A 17,077-nucleotide genomic window follows, 5' to 3' on the forward strand; every position below is an offset into this window, starting at 1 on the left:
CTCTGGGGAGGCCAATCCATGGCTGATGATAGTGTTGCATAGGGCTTTTCCGGGTACCCTTTTACAGCTGTGTATTTGGGATAATTTTCATACTGAAAAATGAATCAGTGTTTTGCAAGATCTCCAGCACTACTGGCTGAAATGCAACCCAAACCATGACAGAGCCTCCACCGTGTTTTACAGATGGCTGTAGACTCTCACTGTTGTACCTCTTTCATAACCTCCTCTGTACACATTACTGACAACTTTATCCAAAACTTCAAATTTGGACTCATCACTGCACCTGTAGTGGTTGATGCTCAGTCCAGTTCTTGTGTAATCTGCAGAAGTGCCGTGTTGTTTGTGAGCAGGTACGGTATGTTTGAGTTTTAATTTGTTTCAAACATTATTTCATTACAGTAGTTCACATTATTAACTACAACTGTGCATAAAGTGGTCTATCTGACCATCTTTGTACAATACACCTCACTCCTCCCTGCATGAATCTTTCTTTTTTATTCGTTCCTGTGGGGTGGAACTCAGCTCTCTCTAAGTCTGATACTGTCTCTCTCTTCTTGGTGAATTCTGTTTTGTAGCGCTTTTCACAGAGTTAATGTCAGAGTTAGAGAAATATCTGACAACGTAGGTCCAGCGCAGGATTCATCCAGAATAGTTTTGTTACAAACCGTACCACCGTGAAATCTGTGTAACAGTGTAACCGTTGACCTGACCAGTATTTACCGTCAGCTCCTGACCCTTCCTCGTATCGAAGTTAGACTGTAATTGTGTTGACTTCCCTGTTGAAGCTGTTTTACGAAGCTTCGGGCAGAGCTGGAAGTACCCGCGCAACGATACCGATGGTTACATTACACCCTCTTGCAGTAAAGGGAGGGTATGTTGTGACACAATACAACACAATGACACAATAAACCAGCAGATCGAGTTATTTCTCTGACTCATCTACACAACGTGATCACTACATATTTCAATTTTTCAATTTTCAATTTCAATGTTTTTCCCTAATGTGGTCCAAATTTATTTATATATAATATAATATATATATATATATATATCATACTATATATATATAATATTATATAGTTATATATTTTTTATATATATATAACTAGATATTATATATATTATATAATATATTTATATAAATATTGGCCACATATAATTATATTATATACTATATAATATATATATATATATACTATATATATAATATAGAATATATATAATACTATAATATTAAGTATCACTATATTATATAAATGGAGACCCATTCTATCTAGTAGTGCAAAAATATGATATATATATATATATAATTAGGGAGAAAAATATATATATATATATATATATATATATATATATATATATATATATATATATATATATATATATATATATATATATATAAAGATATAGTGCTAAAATGTATTTATTTGGAGGAACGAGGACATTGTTTCAAAAAAAAAGTGGTACTGAAGTCTGTGTTGTGATATTTTGATACCATGGTAGCATTTGCTGAGTATTGTTTTTGATGATATTATACAAAGGACCCTGTTTCTGCAATGCCCTTTGTTTGAACCTCATCTCCTCTTGCTGTGTCAACTGAAGATTTTATGGTGTGAAAGTAGATACTAAGGTTGGAGGGAAAACACCAACAAATCACTCTTTTACTTATCACTCCCTTGCAGAAGATGTTTATGTGAAGACCATCTGGGTTGTGTCAGAACTCACGGATGTAGGAGACCTCTGTATAAGATTTATAGGCCTTGTGAGTGCATCTTTATTGCCCTTGCTGAACAAAGGATTCCAACTGTCGAAGGACACCACCCCACCCAGTGGGCAGGGTCTGAACTGAAACTTGTTGTCTGCCTATAAAAACTGCTGCACAAAGAATAAACTTTGAGTTAGTTTGGGATGACAATCTAGAACAGTCTCCGCGTCTTTTTGTTCTTCCAAACTGCTCCCGGTACTCCGGCCGGTACCGTAATTAACCGTTGATCATACTTGAGAATATTTTAATTGTTATAGGTTAAAGGATGAACTCTGATGATGAAAGCCCACGCCTCAGAGAAACCCGGAATGGAGTTTCTTACAGGTGGATGGCTCGAAGCTGTGAGCGCAGTGCTAAAACCTTGACTCTGTCCTGTAACTCTTCACAGAGTGTTTAGAGCTGAGTCCCTTTCTCAGTATTGATACTGTTTTACTAATGCCGAGCACAACTGAACAAAACTAAACATTTGCAGTTTTTCGAGTTGCATGTCCGCTCGGAAATCGGTGCATAATTACAACGTGTTTGCGCGTTTTTTCTCGATTTTCGTGGTTTCATTTCTACCAGAGCCACACACTAACACCATTCTAACATTTCTAAAGCACTTAAATGAATGGGACTTTGTTAGTGTGTCCGAGTTTAATAAGTACCTGCAACCTCACCGAAAAAACGAACAATGCGCGCATTTACGCAGGTGGCACAGTAATCTTTATTAACACAGGGAGGGGTTGAGATCTAACAGCAAATAATAATTTGCTGCTCTTACAAAATGCAAGTCACTGTTAAACACAGATTTCAGGGATACAAGGTGAAATAATTTGTAATGAAGGATAAATTTGGATAAAATCTGCACTAGTACTCAGTCTCACAGTCCCGAGAAGTTTCTAACAGATGACACGTTGACTCTTCTCCATCCTCCTCTCGTTCATCTGCCTGATAGAATCACGGGCTTACACTGTATTATTTTAGTTTACATCAATCTCATCCTTTCCCTCCCTCGCTCAGTGCTCGTTTCTGAGCCGCTAATTTGTGCCGTTCTTGGTAGGTAACTCGAAATGAACCGACTGCATCCTCGTTTATTCATTGGGGCACTGTTAGAGCACCCAAAGAGCTTTTAATTCCCATGAGCCCATTTTTGCCAACGCATCATCTCGCTAATTTGCCACACAGCTTTCAGTGACAGACAAGACCCCGTGTTTCTCTGGTAAACTCAGACAGCAGCTCATGCTCGGCGCAGACCGTTGGCTACTAAATGAGATCACCCTGAGAGATCACGATGACAGTGTAGACCGCTAACTTTGCCTTTATCAACATTCTTGCATGAAATATCCTCTTCTTAAAATGACAAGAACTGATGCTAATATTGTAAATATTGTAAGGAAGTGTTTAATTGTTTTCCTAAATGTTCCACACAAGTCGTTCTGAGATATTTTTGGAGATCTGTCAGAATATTTGACACTGCAGTGACAACAACACACAGTTACCAGTTACAGGTAAAACCTCATTGCAGGTGAAGAGAGTGTGTTGAGAAGATCAGAGGAGTGCTCTGAGCAGCTCACGAATGAAGTAAATGATAGAGAGAGGAGGACAAGTGGAAGACAGTGAATCAGGAAGTGCAGAGGACTGATAATGAGGAATTCTAGCAGCTATGAAGAGGATAAAGAGTGGAAAGGTGGCTGGTCCAGATGATACCTGTGGAGGTAATGGCGTTTTAACCAGACTGTTTTATGCAATCTTAGAGAATGAGAAGTCTTTATAGATCTAGAGAAAGCATACGATAGGATATCAAGAGAGGAACTGTGGTTCTGCATGAGGAAGTCAGGGCAGTTTAAATAACCATGTTGACACATGAAGTTTCCCCGGCAACCTGTCCAGGGTGCAAACTGTCTTTTGTCACATATCTGCTCACATGAGCTCCAGTTCTTGGAGATGCAAAGTATAATGAGAGATTAGGAAAATGGACTGAATGAACAATAAATGATAAAAGTCCAGTTAGTTTGCCAGACCCAGAAGCAAATAGACAAGTGTGTAAAGCAGTCTAACTCACTCTAGGAAAGATGGCAGGTGGCAGTCTACACACCCGCCAGCATTCAACCCACTACACCCCATTTCAGTTCCCCAGTGTTTCCCAGCGACAACAGTTGAACCGGATATTTGACAGGCAGTGAGACAATACTGTTAAAATGTTACTGGTGACAGAGGGCTCCTTTCCATTAACTAAATCATCATCAAACAATGCAAGGATTTTGGTAGGTACACATATTTCTTACTCCATGTGTAGTCGTATGAAAAAGGTTGTATGGGGAACCTCGAGCAAACAAGCCAATTGAAACAACACAGAAAAAGTGTGTGAATAATTCCAACAAAATAACAAAAAAGGTTTAGCTGGCCACAAAAATAGTTACTAATCTGTTATTTTGCTTAAAGGTACGGACAGACTTTTGTCTGTTTTCATCCAGTAAACCCCTTGGTGTAATAAACCAGACAGTTTCTAACACAATAGGTTTGAACATTATGGATTATTGTATTATGTGTATGTCAGGACATTATTGAATGTGTTAAGGTTCAAATATTGAGGAAGGAGAGTACAAACCACCATGGTCCAGAAGATCTTGGTCAAACAATGATTTTAATGAATACACGTCGTGGGAAGACACTCTGTACCAGACAGCAATTGATCTTCGACTTAATCAAAGCATAAACAGATATTTTATACCATCAGGGCTTGATTTACTGACGCCCCTTCAACGTCACAGATACATTTTATACATAGATCCATTCAAAACCACAATGACTTTTAACACAGTTTAAAAGAACATCGTCTTCCATCTTCATTACAGGTGCATCCTGTCACTGCCGGATGCTCGCTTGTCATCTTGACACCTCAGCAGCAGTTCTGCGACAAACTGCTTTTTGCAACCCCAGCAAAACATAATTAAACTTTCCCCTATAAATGACCACAATCGCACCCTGTTTCACCTCGCGACTAGCTCCTGACCTCTAACCAGACAGAGAGACAGAAACCACTCTCGTATATGTAATAATCGAACTGAAACTATGGATATATCATCTGTTAAATAAATGTTTTAATCAAGAACCTCTACTAAAAGTTTAATATAAAAATATGAAGCATATAAAAGATATTAAAAATAACCTGATATAAGTGTTTTGTAAGCATGTACGCAATCCTTCTATGTTCTAGTTTTCCCTCAACATGTATCACCTGAACAGTCGCGTCAGTGAAGCTTCAAACCTTTAAAGAACCTGAACATCAACTCAAATAAGCACAGATATGCATTGTGTATAAAATAGTTATAACTGCACCTGAAATACAAGGTTAACATAATAACTGTATGCATAACATCTTAAGGCCTTCTTAAAGCTATCTGTTACATTGTTAAAGCCTCGTCTTAGCCTGCTGCTCAAAATAACCTTCTGCTTTTACAAACTCTCTCCAAGCCTGTTTCCTGTCCTGTTACTTTTAGCCTTTCTGAAAGACACACTGTTCAACCTCTAAACGCAATATAAACTCCAGATTATATTATTAATGCAATGGTAATGATGACAATTATTTAACGATAGCAGTAAAATAATTTCCCTGCTCCACAAATGACGTATAAATAAGGAAAAACAACTGAATTGTGTTAGATAATGTTTTATTGAAATTTTATTGCATTCAAAGTTTCACATCAGGTCAAAACAAAAGTAGGAAATAGGTAAGAGAGCTTGATAAGCTTGATAGAAAAAAGGAAAGAAGAAAGCACCGCATGGATCAGTAATGTGATTAAACTCTTGTTATGCCAGTTTCAGTGTTTCTTTAACCATGACACCTATTCCATCATAGACTTTGTGAATGGGAGCGTTGCACATGAAGGCAGAGGTGGTCACCAGCTTGTTTTTGGCATCAACATGAACTTCTTCCACATCTTTGTTCACGTGTTTGCAGCCCAAATCCTTCAGGGCACCTGCTGTCTGAGCATATGGCCACCTGATGACAGGAAGAAAAGGGACTGTCAGAGCGGCTGACTGATGTAGTTTTGCACCCACATTAACATCTGATAATAAAATACTTCACCCACTTGTCACACTCTTTGTCCTGCCCCACGGTGAGCTCGCAGCCCGGCAGGATTTTTGCAGCTAGAATGGGCGCGATGCAGCACATACCCAGCGGCTTTCCAGCTTTGTGGAAGGCCTTGATGACCTTCTCTACATTTGGCTGGATGGCACAGTCCTTATTCTTCACTGCCCAGTCACTCAGGTTCTTAGCCACACCGAAGCCCCCTAAATGGGTACAAGAGAACATCACAAAAGTGCAACTAGCACAACAGAAAGAAACAGCGTGTGTGTTTTATTCTGTGGTGTCTCACCTGGGATGATGGCAGCATCAAGTGCTGAGACATCTAGCTCTGCCAGATCAGTCACCTCACCCCTGGCGATACGGGCGCTTTCCTGCAGGATATTTCTCTTCTCTTCTGTGGGTTTCCCCTCGCAGTGGTTTACAACATGCATCTGATCTGCATTTGGAGCAAACATCTGCACCTGCATACACATGAAATAAGAGGTTAGCCTCTGCAAGATTGAGGGATGTTGTAGGAGTTCAAATACTTCCAAATGTGACAGGGTTCAGATAAGCACACAGATGAATGTGTAACAAGCCTTTTCTCGCCCTTACTTTTGCTCCTGCACGACTCAGGTGGACAAGGACGGCAGAGGCCTCGTGGACCTCTGTGCCGTCATACACTCCACAGCCTGACAGAATGACTGCAACACGCTTGGCCATGATTCCTATAAAAACACACACAAAACAATCTTCCTTTAACTGAACACCAGCCAGCATGGACTATTTCTTTCCCAGTCTGATATAATAACCAGTTAGTTGGCTAATTACTGCTTCTGTGCCACCTGTTCTGCCTTAACATAAAATATTTACATGAGCAGGTGAGACATAAGTCCCAGGTGTGCTGCTGCTGCTGCCAGTAAACACTTGTGACACCAGTAAACTGGAGTTACAGAATCGGGTGTTTAATCTGATGAATAATGAAGTTGTATCAAAGGCTAGTTTCGTCTGTACACAGTTTTTCTTTTTTGCATGTCATGAATGAATGAATGAATTAATTAATGCCTTTGTTGTCTGCAAAGAAAACTGAAAGCAAATGGCTGACAAAACGAAATCTATCACTTGGAATTATCCTTCATTCATCAATGTTTGTCTCTAAAACGTAACTTAGGCAGTACAAGCAAAGACAATGCGGATAGATTTTCTCACCTTGAACGGCTCTCGGTCGGCTAGTTCTTCAGCTGTGCGGAGTCGAGTTTTCCAATAGAGGTGTGATGACTGAACTCAGAAGCAGACTCTTTATAATCCCTCCCGCTGTCTCCTCCCCCAATAACTCTGCAACACGACAGATTGACATCATCCGCGTTACCGACAACGAGGAAAACGCCGAGTCATTCCGCGTTGTTATAAAGTTATAATAAAATGTTGAGCTATGAAAAGAAAACGTTAAGATAAGCCACGAAGCTACCGCATTGACATTAAAGTTAACTTCTTTGGCCTAACTTTTAAAAAAAGTGGCATATTAAAGCCACCGGGAATGGAAGAAGTGTGTGAGTTGTGATAGGAATATCTGTCTTATCCTGATTTGGATTTTTTGCAGCGGGGGAATGGTTAATAATTATTAATTTATTAATAATACTCTTTTCGATGATTCGGGTTAACTTGTGTATTTATCTGTGTATTTTACATGTGCAAACTTCCAAATAATGACATGTTTACATTTTTATGCAATGTAACCTAAGTGATTCATTTTAGACACACAACAGATGCCTGTTGGATATTCCATGGGCGCTGCCCGTGTTATTTCCCGGTGAGACACGGTTCGTCCTCTCAAGTGTCTGCTAATGTTACGCCCACGTGTATAAAACAGCCTCACGTCGACAGAGGGAGACACTACAGCCATGGCTCAAAGCGGCTCTCTGCACATATCCGTCGGCATCCTGAGCATCGGCGGTGGTAAGCTTGTGGTTTGCTTTCCGAAGTGTTACCAGCTTTGTGTTTGTTTTGTTTTGTTTTTTCATGTAGACTATCATGGCGAAATGCGCGCTCATATTAATCATAACTCATATTGTCACATTAACATGTGGTGAAAATACATTTTAATAAAGTGATTTATTTAAACTGCTGTAAGTGACCTCGAACAGGCGCCTGTCGTGAACGATATCAAGAAATTTTAAGCCAGAAAGAACGGCTGAAAAGGAGTAGTGTTAGTATAGTGCAGAAGACAGAGTAGGTGGGTACAATAATTCAGTCACAAGGATACTTGCAAAGATGTTATGTCTTTATATTCTATGTAACCTCTTTGAGAATCTTGTTGAATACAGCCTATTTACCAAAGTAAGTAAAAATATTAGATGAAATAACAACTACACACTTTGAAAAGCTGAAAATCACTTTTACCATTATTTTTTAAACTATCCAGTCTGCTGTAAATAAATAACAGTTCATAATAATAAAAAACGACTTCATTATTAATTAAAGAATAATATAAATGACAATATTTTATGACGATCCTTTTAAGCTTGTTAAGTTAACTTTAAAAAACAAACTAAAAATAGATGTGAAAAAAAAACCATTTTTGTTATCCAAAAATAAACAGATTTTTTTTTTTAAGTAAAAAAAACTACAGATAAGATGATAATATGTAGACAGCAGGATTTTAATCCTACAGGTGGTCACTCCTGCTTTTGGTGAAATGGTTTATGGCAGCTACTCCTAAGGGAAATATATAGCTATATAATTCGTGCTAGCGGTCTCCACCTCACACAAACTGCAAACCCTTCCCTTGATTACAGAAGCATTTATTTAAAAGAACCTAAAGGCAGAGTAACTAAACAACTTTAAATCATTCTTACGCTGTCTCTAGGAAACATTTTAATCATCGATTCCTGGCTCAGTTATTACTTAAATATCAAGGTTTATGGGCGAGTGTCTCGGTCTAAGCGGAGTACAATGTACTGGAAGTTTTATTATTGCATGTTGTCATGTAGCTGTAAGCGTTTCTCCTGACCCTGTCCTGTTTTTTCTTAGGAATCCGTCACAGTCTGTCCCACGGCCGCCTGTTTTCCACCCTGTGTCTCACTGTTTCTGCTCTGTGGTGTGGCTCTGGTCTGGTGTATATCCTGGGAGGGCAGGGGGTCATACAGCCCACACAGCTGAGATTCGCATTTGTTCCAGGCCTTGCAGCATTTATCTTGGCCTTGCTCATCATAGGCATTGCTGCTGTTGTAGCAAAGAAAGCAGTTCTCTTTCTCATAGCTGTTGGTATCTCCTTAGCTTCCGCCCATCAGATCGCAGGTCTGACAGCGGTAGGTTTTGGCCTGTATGCCACAGCTGCTAACTACTTCCTTGTCTGTCTGGTGTGTCTTTACTTTGGTTCTGGACGTCTGCTGTCTGTGATCACTCACGGTAAAGTGGAACTTCCTGGAACAGGTGCGAAGAAGAAAGCTGAGCTGAAAGCAGAGCAGAACCAGGGGTGTAATGATGCCGTGTCAGTGAGTTTGGCGATGAATTTATTATCTGCGTCTGTATTAGCCTGTCCCCTGCTAGGTGTGGTCCCTGAGCTCTCTGTCGGTCATGTCCCCTGGCTGTGGACAGCTGGCGTGTTCCAGCTCGGCATGTGTATCCTCTTTTACAGAGGTATGGACATGCTTGCTGCCACTTTTTATGGCTTCACTTCCCTGTTTGCGTTTGCAGAGGGTTACAGTGCCCTGCTGTCATTTTATTCCATTCGGCCTTACTCACCTGTTCCCTTTCCTGTTGTCTTCTCAGTTCTTTTCTTCATACTGGCTCTGTTCAGTACTCAGAAGGACCTGCTGGAGGGCTTCTACCAGCTATTCTTTGTCGCCTATTCTATTGCTCTTGCAGCCCAGCCTCAAGGCTTTTTCCAAGCAGGCACTCAAGGTGTCCAGGCAGCTATATTTGTGGCTTCTGCTTGCATGCTTTTGATTACCACCTTTAACATGGCCTCTAGTACCAAGATTCCCACAGGGCAGAGCTGTTTCAAGGCTTTAGTTGGCAGGATGCAGAGCGTTACTCTCAGGGCACATGACAAAGAATTGCACACACCTTACCTGGGCTACTCTAAATATGCAGATGCAGAGGTGTTAGGCCATGCATCCAATGTGCTGGCTACTTTCGCAATCACAGCCACAGTAGGTAGCCAAAATCCTCTCTTTGTGCTGATTCTACCCTGGGTGGTCATGGCTGGCGGAGCACTGGAGCTGCTGTGCGGCGCAGTAGCCTTTGCTCGTGGTAAAACCTTTGAGAGCACAGTCTTTATTCTCTATGGGGTGATGTGGACGGTGTGGGGGCTGACACGATATGGCGGCCTGTATGGTGAGACCAGAGGTCTTAACATTGCTGTTGGGATCATTACCTTCCTTGTGTTCAACATTTTAGTGACAGCTGCAGCGTTGTTTATGAACGTCGCATGGTTTGTCTACGCATTTACCTTCCATCTCATACTCATCAGCTTCCTGCTGGACGCCATGGGCTCGCTGCCTTATGGCTATGACATAGGAGTCACAATCATCTTTGGCCTTGTCAGTTTTTATTTTTTCTTGGCACACATTTTCAACAGCACCTTCAAGTCTCCTCAGATCCCCTTAGGAAACCCTATTATCAAGCTGACTGGAGCAGGGGGAGGGGCAGTTGTCTGTCCACATTTACCAGCCCGTAAAGCCACATCTGTCCTACAGATTGCAGGTAAGACATAGAATACATTGATGCTGAGTTCTCAAATAAGCAGATGTTAGTATGCTGGATGTGGGTTTCATTTTACTATCACCCCCTCTTCTTTCTTCATGCAGAAATCATGAAAAATGGCGGCATATGTGGAATGCCTACTGACACCGTCTATGTGCTGGTGGCTGCTTGCAACAGACCTGATGCTGTAATCAAAGCTTACAAGTGAGTTTCCTATTTCATGTATTTCACTTGTCCCTAAGTGTATTTATAGCTGTCTAATTCCTGTTAAATCTCGCTATTTTGTTTGGCTTCAGGGTGAAGAAGCAGGCAGAGGACCGTCCCATGTCCATGTGGATCTCCTCTGTCAAGCAGCTGGAGCCGGTGCGACACCTGCTGAGCCCTCTGCTTCTGGACTTCATGGAGGCTGCGTGGCCATCTTCCATTAGCATGGTTATACCAAGAGGTGAGTGTAAGACTGTGTGAGTGTGTCTGTGTGCTGGTGGGATTTTTCTTATTATCATCATTTTTTGTTTCTTGCTTTCTCACACAGGCCCGTGGATGGAAATCTTTGGTTTGGGAGATGCTGCCAAACACATTGGGACTCCACAAAGCATTGCTATCAGAAACCCCGACTGTTCTGTAGCCACACATCTCATTGGTTTGGTAAGGGGCATCAATATTGATCATTGCATGTCCAAAAATGAACCAAAATCAGTGAATATAAACTTCTAATACTTATTCCTATAGGTGGGGCCCATTGCAGTAACATCAGCCAACCCCACAGGTGAAGCTGATACAACTCACCACAATCAAGTGTATGCCAAACTGGGAAACAAGGTAATCATGATAATTTAGTTAATGAAGACTAAACAAGCTGCTGATTCCTAATTTTTTTCAGTTTTATTTTGTTTTTACTGAACTGGACGTGGTTTTGTTTCTTAGGTGGATGGAGTGTTATGTGATGGACCCTCCCCAGAGAACATTGCATCTACTGTGGTTGACTGCACCAAGATTGAAACTGGACAAATTTAGCAGTATTTTGGCCCACTCCTCATGAGCAAACTGCTCCAGTTGTTTCCTGGTTTGAAGGGCGCCTTTTCCAGACTGCATGTTTCAGCTCCTTCCAAAGATGCTCAATAGGATTGAGGTCAGGGCTCATAGAAGGCCACTTTAAAATAGTCCAATGTTTTCCTCTTAGCCATTCTTGGGTGTTTTTAGCTGTGTCTTTTGGGTCATTGTCCTGGTTTAAGACCCATGACCTGCGACTGAGACCAAGCTTTCTGACACTGGCCAGCACATTTCTCTCTAGAATCCCTTGATAGTCTTGAGATTTCATTGTACCCTGCACAGATTCAAGACACCCTGTGCCAGATGCAGCAAAGCAGCCCCAGAACATAACCGAGCTTCACAGTTAAGACAGTGTTCTTTTCTTGATATGCTTCATTTTTCCGTCGGTGAACATAGAGCTGATGTGCCTTGGCAAAAAGTTCAATTTTTGTCTCATCTGTCCACAGGACATTTTCCCAGAAGCTTTGTGGCTTGTCAACATGTAGTTTGGCATATTCCAGTCTGGCTTTTTTATGATTTGTTTTCAACAATAGTGTCCTTGGTCGTCTCCCATGTAGGCCACTGTGGCTGAAACAACGACGGATGGTGCGATCTGACACTGATGTTCCATGAGCATGAAGTTCAGCTTGGATTTCTTTCTGGGCTCTTTTGTTACCATTCGGAATATCCGTCTCTTTGATCTGTTGTCAATTTTCCTCCTGCAGCCACATCCAGGGAGGTTGGCTACAGTCCCATGGATCTTAAATTTCTGAATAACATGTGCAACTGTAGTCACAGGAACATCTAGCTGCTTGGAGATGGTCTTATAGCCTTTACCTTTAACATGCTTGTCTATGATTTTCTTTCTAATCTCCTGAGACAACTCTTTCCTTTGCTTCCTCTGGTCCATGTTGAGTGTGGTACACACCATGTCACCAAACAACACAGTGACTACCTGGAGTCCTATAGGCCCACTGACTGATTACAAGATTGTAGACACCTGTGATGCTGATTAGTGGACACACCTTGGATTAACACGTCCCTTTGGTCACATTATTTTCATTCTTTTCTAGGGGTACCATCATTTTTGTCCAGGCCTGTTTCATGCATTTATTTTTTAAATAATTCAGTTGAAGCATGGTTGAAAAGCAATGTCTGACTTTCATTGGTTAAGATTGGAATTTTTTGTTTATTATTACTTTTGTCAAATTAAAGTTATTTCTGTGACCATTGTGAGTTTTTCTTTCACTGACTGAAGGGTACCAACAATTTAGTCCACGTCTGTATATATTGAACTGTTGTTGTTGTTGTTACCTTTGCTTCACTGTAAATAAATCCACTGTCTTCTTCAAAGGAGCCCTGCATATGAGTCCTGTCTTTCCACATCAGCCCTGACAATCAGCTTAACATTTTACCCATTCTCAGAAGACTCCTCAAAGGCTACTATTTCCTCTCGTACATGCAATATGTTTCTTTGGTTTCTTTTGTGTCAGTGATGTTAGTCACCAGATACAGAAACACTATAAAGTCACTGCATTAAATTTAAATCATTAGATTTATGTTGCAAAACGACATATTTAACACAAAACACAAAACTTCCTAAACCTAACAAAGCAGTTTTCAGTGACTAAATAAGGCCATCACTTCATCTTTTTTTTTTAACAAAGTAAAAGACTTTGAGTGTCCAAGCCGGAGGCCAGACTTGAACTGATCGTACATCTCTGGTAAGATCTGAAAATGGGTGAAAAGCTATGCTCCCCATCCACCTGTTGGAACTCGAGTTTTCTAAGACTCAGAGTGAGCACAAGCTCCCGCTTGTGCTCACTCTGAGCTACAAAAGTCCCCCTGGACTCATAAAATGAGTCCAGGGGGAGTGTTGCTGCTCGAACTAGGAGGAAAGTGTAGTGAGGGAAAAGCCCGCTGACACCTGTACGTTTCCTGGTTCTTTTTTGGTAACTCGTTGATTATTCAGTCACAAAGTTCACATAAATATTAGATCACTGAGAATCACTTGAGTTAGTGTGCTAGTTAATTATTCACAATTAAGGAAGTATTTAAAACAATTCTGACTATCTAAATTGCTTAGAAACATTCAGGAAACAGCCGTGTTTTGAAGCACCTGAGCTTCAAAACTGAGCTCAGGTTCACCATGTTTCCACTGATCGTCTATCAGATGTTTCTACGGGGACTGGAGTCCATTTGTGCTAAATTCAGTGGATACGACATGATTTGAAAAGGCACACACCTGTCTATGTAAGTTCTCATAGCTGACAGTGTATGTCAAAGCACAAACAAAGCCATGACATCCGAGGAATTGTCTATAGACCTCCGAGACAGGATTGTAAGGATTGTATTGAGGCACTGACCTAGAGAAAGGTAAAGAAATACCAATCTGAGGAATCAGGGTAGAAGGGTCTAAGTCAGGGAGGTAAGCAAGAACCCAGTGGTCACTCTGACAGCTCCTGCACTGCTCTGTGGACAAAGGAGAACCTTCCAGAAGGACAACCATTTCTGGAACACTCAGGCCTGTATGGTAAAGTGGCCAGACGAAGCCATTCCTCAGTAAAAAGCACATGACAACCCACGTAGACTTTGTCAAAGGGCACCATGAGAAACAAAGACTGAATTCTTTGGCCCAAAAGGCAAGCGTCATGTCTGGATGAAACCTGGCACCACTCATCACCTGGCCAATACCACCTCGACAGTGATGGTGGCAGCACCATGCTGTGGGGATGTTTCTGACATATTTAACCAAAAACACAATACTTCCTCCTTCCACAAATTTCACCAGCAGGGCACAACCTGCTGTTTCGTGATTGATAATCTATGCACTCCTAATGCAGTTTTATATGATGAGTGTCTTTTAGTGTCACAATATTACTGCTGCATCATAGCACTGAGGTTTTTTTTGAGACTTTAGGGCCATCCACTCACTGTGTTTAAAAAGCCGTCCATCATCAAATAAATCCAGAGTGCCTGTTGATGCTCAGAAAAAGTGACCTGTATATTTCCTGGTTCCAGTATCAGGTAATAGGCTGTTTACATGGTGACAAAGTATGTATAAAGAGTTGCTTATTAATACACATGTATCACTTGAATTGCATTGCACTATTCTAAAAGTATTTTAAAAAGAGATTTTATTTAGAATTTGCTTAGAAACAGGAGTGAGCTGTGTTTACCTCTAAACAAAAAACGGTTTCGTTTCTTCACGCTTCTTCTCATAAGACTATATTAGATGCATCATGACATGTTTTCCATTCCCAGGTTGACAATGAGTATTGTTTTGTTTCTTTCATGCAAGGCATTCTTTTGTGTCAGTGATGTTTTTCAGCTACACTCAGCTTGTTATGCTTATGAAAGACTGCTTGGCATTAAATATATAAATCATGAAGTTAATGTGAAACATTAGTATTGGGAAGGGAAATATTTGAACCAAAACTACAAAATCTTTGTAGTTTTTAGTGCCTAAATGTAACCAGGTAGATTTTGATGCCTTGACTTGATCAAACATTTCTCATGCAGAACACAGTCTGCTGTCTCCTGACTGATAACCTGGTGACTATGCACCCTTAATACCTTTTTAAAATATTTAAATATTTCTAATATTGTTTCCAGCTTTTAATTAAGGAGTAAAAACAGTGGTATACTTGGAACAGTTAACACGTTTATGTTTTCACTTCATTTAATTGACTGGATAAAATCAGCTTTTACAGACAGAAAACAATTTCACAAATGGTTGGATCCTCTTTTTTTTGAATGTCTGAAATCCGTCCACCTACTCTAACTTGCCAGATGTTTGCTGATTATATATATTCATCTGTATACATTTGGATGCTAAAACAAAGACGCTGCAGAATAACTTTAGGCACAATCGCAAAGTCACAATTTGTATTTAAAGTACAAATCAAGTAAGCTGTGCCTTGAGTCAAAGCTTGTTTGGTAGATTTTAGACATATTAAGTGCAAGTTAACTACAGGTTAACTACAAGTTGTATCAAATTAAGATCTGAGGATCTGAGCTACCTGTGCAGGCTTGCTTCTGTTTAGTTTTATCCATTCATGCCATTTTTATTTGTTGTATTTTATTTTATTTTGTAATTTACTTTGTGACTTTTAGTCTTCAAAACTGCAATGTAAATGAACTTTACATGTATCAAGCTTATTTTATTATCACAAACAAAAAATTTGGCTTGTGCTGTGGCGTCTGCCATATATGTGATTCTGTGTTTGGTGACTCTCAAGGTTATTATAATTAATTAAAACTGTCCCCTGCTAAAGCCTAAAATTAGCACTGAAACGAATAAAAACAAAAATATAACTATACATTTTCAAACAATAAAAACTAAACTGAAACAAGCAAACTGCTCTGGAAACTGATAGTAAACCAACTTGAAAACAAAAAGCTAAAACGAAATAAAAATTAAAGCTGATTAGAAGTTCAAAACTATAATAATTCTGATGGCTTCAACTTACCGAATTTCCCAGAAGAACACACCCGAGGGATTAATAAAGTTTTATCTTATCTTATCTTTATCTTATCTTAAATTCTCCCTTGGAAAAAACATTTGGTGACTGTTAAACGTTATGTAGTTATAAGTTATGTACGTTGCAGATGTAATAAACGCAAACAAACGTAACATCGCATTTGCAGGGGAATTGTGAAATGCATGGAATTTATATAAAAATCCATAGTATTCAGATTAGCCCTGTTAAGGACATACAGACATGCATACATGGCATATACACCATTATAGTAAGATTAGATATTTGTTACTCATTTCATTACTTATTGTTATTTTTAATAATGCACATTAAAAATAGAATATTGATGAAATCTCATGACACAATCAGCTACTTTCATTATGAGCAAAAACCTACATGTCATTTTGAACATTATGACTTTTCAAAGAATAAAAGAAAACACAACTTTTTTCAATATAGTATTTTATGAATAGGGACATATGCATTTAGAATCAATCAAATGCAGTTTTATATTTCAACATGAAAAGTTAAAAGGTGCATTATTGTAATTTTGTAATTTTCAGACAAAAGGGAAACATAATAAATAACACTTTATTAAGTACATTACAAATAACCCAGTTAGTTCCACAATGTGATTTCCCTCATTTAATAACAGCTTTACACATCAGGTTTATTAGAAATGGCAGCATATTTTAGGCATTATGCATAGAAACTACGATCCATTCCCGAGGACTGGATTTTCTTCAAGTGAAGGCGGGGAGGGAGTTGAGTTTTCAGACTCTCTTCCCGAATCTTCGGTGCTTCCCACTTCTGAAATGTCTCTTTCTGTAAGTGGTAGCTCCATATCATACTGAAAGGCAGGATTGGTCTGCCCTTGTCTGTGCCGCCTCTGAACCTCCTCAAAGATTTGAAGAACCTTGAAAGCAGACAGAAAAAGGAGGTTTCAAAGTAAACAACCACCAAATTACTACAACAGAGAGAATGACTGTGTCATCTTTATATTACCTTTGATTTTGGAATGAGACCGACTCTAAAGAAACC

General features: G+C 39.8%; 1 protein-coding gene and 1 long non-coding RNA gene across 2 annotated transcripts; one reads left to right on the forward strand and one right to left on the reverse strand.

The window, feature by feature from the left end:
* Nucleotides 1-5,404: 5,404 nt before the first annotated feature.
* Nucleotides 5,405-7,109, reverse strand: si:ch211-153b23.5. The gene is made up of 5 exons (XR_006052771.1): nucleotides 7,029-7,109; nucleotides 6,435-6,547; nucleotides 6,130-6,301; nucleotides 5,842-6,043; nucleotides 5,405-5,750 (listed from the first exon to the last, which is right to left on the reverse strand). It is a non-coding gene; the product is annotated as an uncharacterized protein LOC321177 homolog (long non-coding RNA).
* Nucleotides 7,110-7,184: 75 nt separating this feature from the next.
* On the forward strand, nucleotides 7,185-11,537 carry si:ch211-153b23.4 (uncharacterized protein LOC335392 homolog; the record flags this gene model as incomplete). The annotated part of the gene is given in 7 exon segments (XM_042212707.1): nucleotides 7,185-7,800; nucleotides 8,749-10,526; nucleotides 10,631-10,730; nucleotides 10,823-10,971; nucleotides 11,059-11,171; nucleotides 11,256-11,345; nucleotides 11,451-11,537. Coding segments are annotated over 7 exon segments (2,397 nt in total), but the record flags the coding sequence as incomplete, so codon positions are not given.
* Between the last annotated feature and the right edge of the window lie 5,540 nt (nucleotides 11,538-17,077).

The sequence above is a fragment of the Haplochromis burtoni genome, unplaced genomic scaffold, assembly GCF_018398535.1.
Source record: "Haplochromis burtoni strain Fernald_Lab_line unplaced genomic scaffold, NCSU_Asbu1 Contig_10, whole genome shotgun sequence".
Taxonomy (NCBI): Eukaryota; Metazoa; Chordata; class Actinopteri; order Cichliformes; family Cichlidae; genus Haplochromis; species Haplochromis burtoni.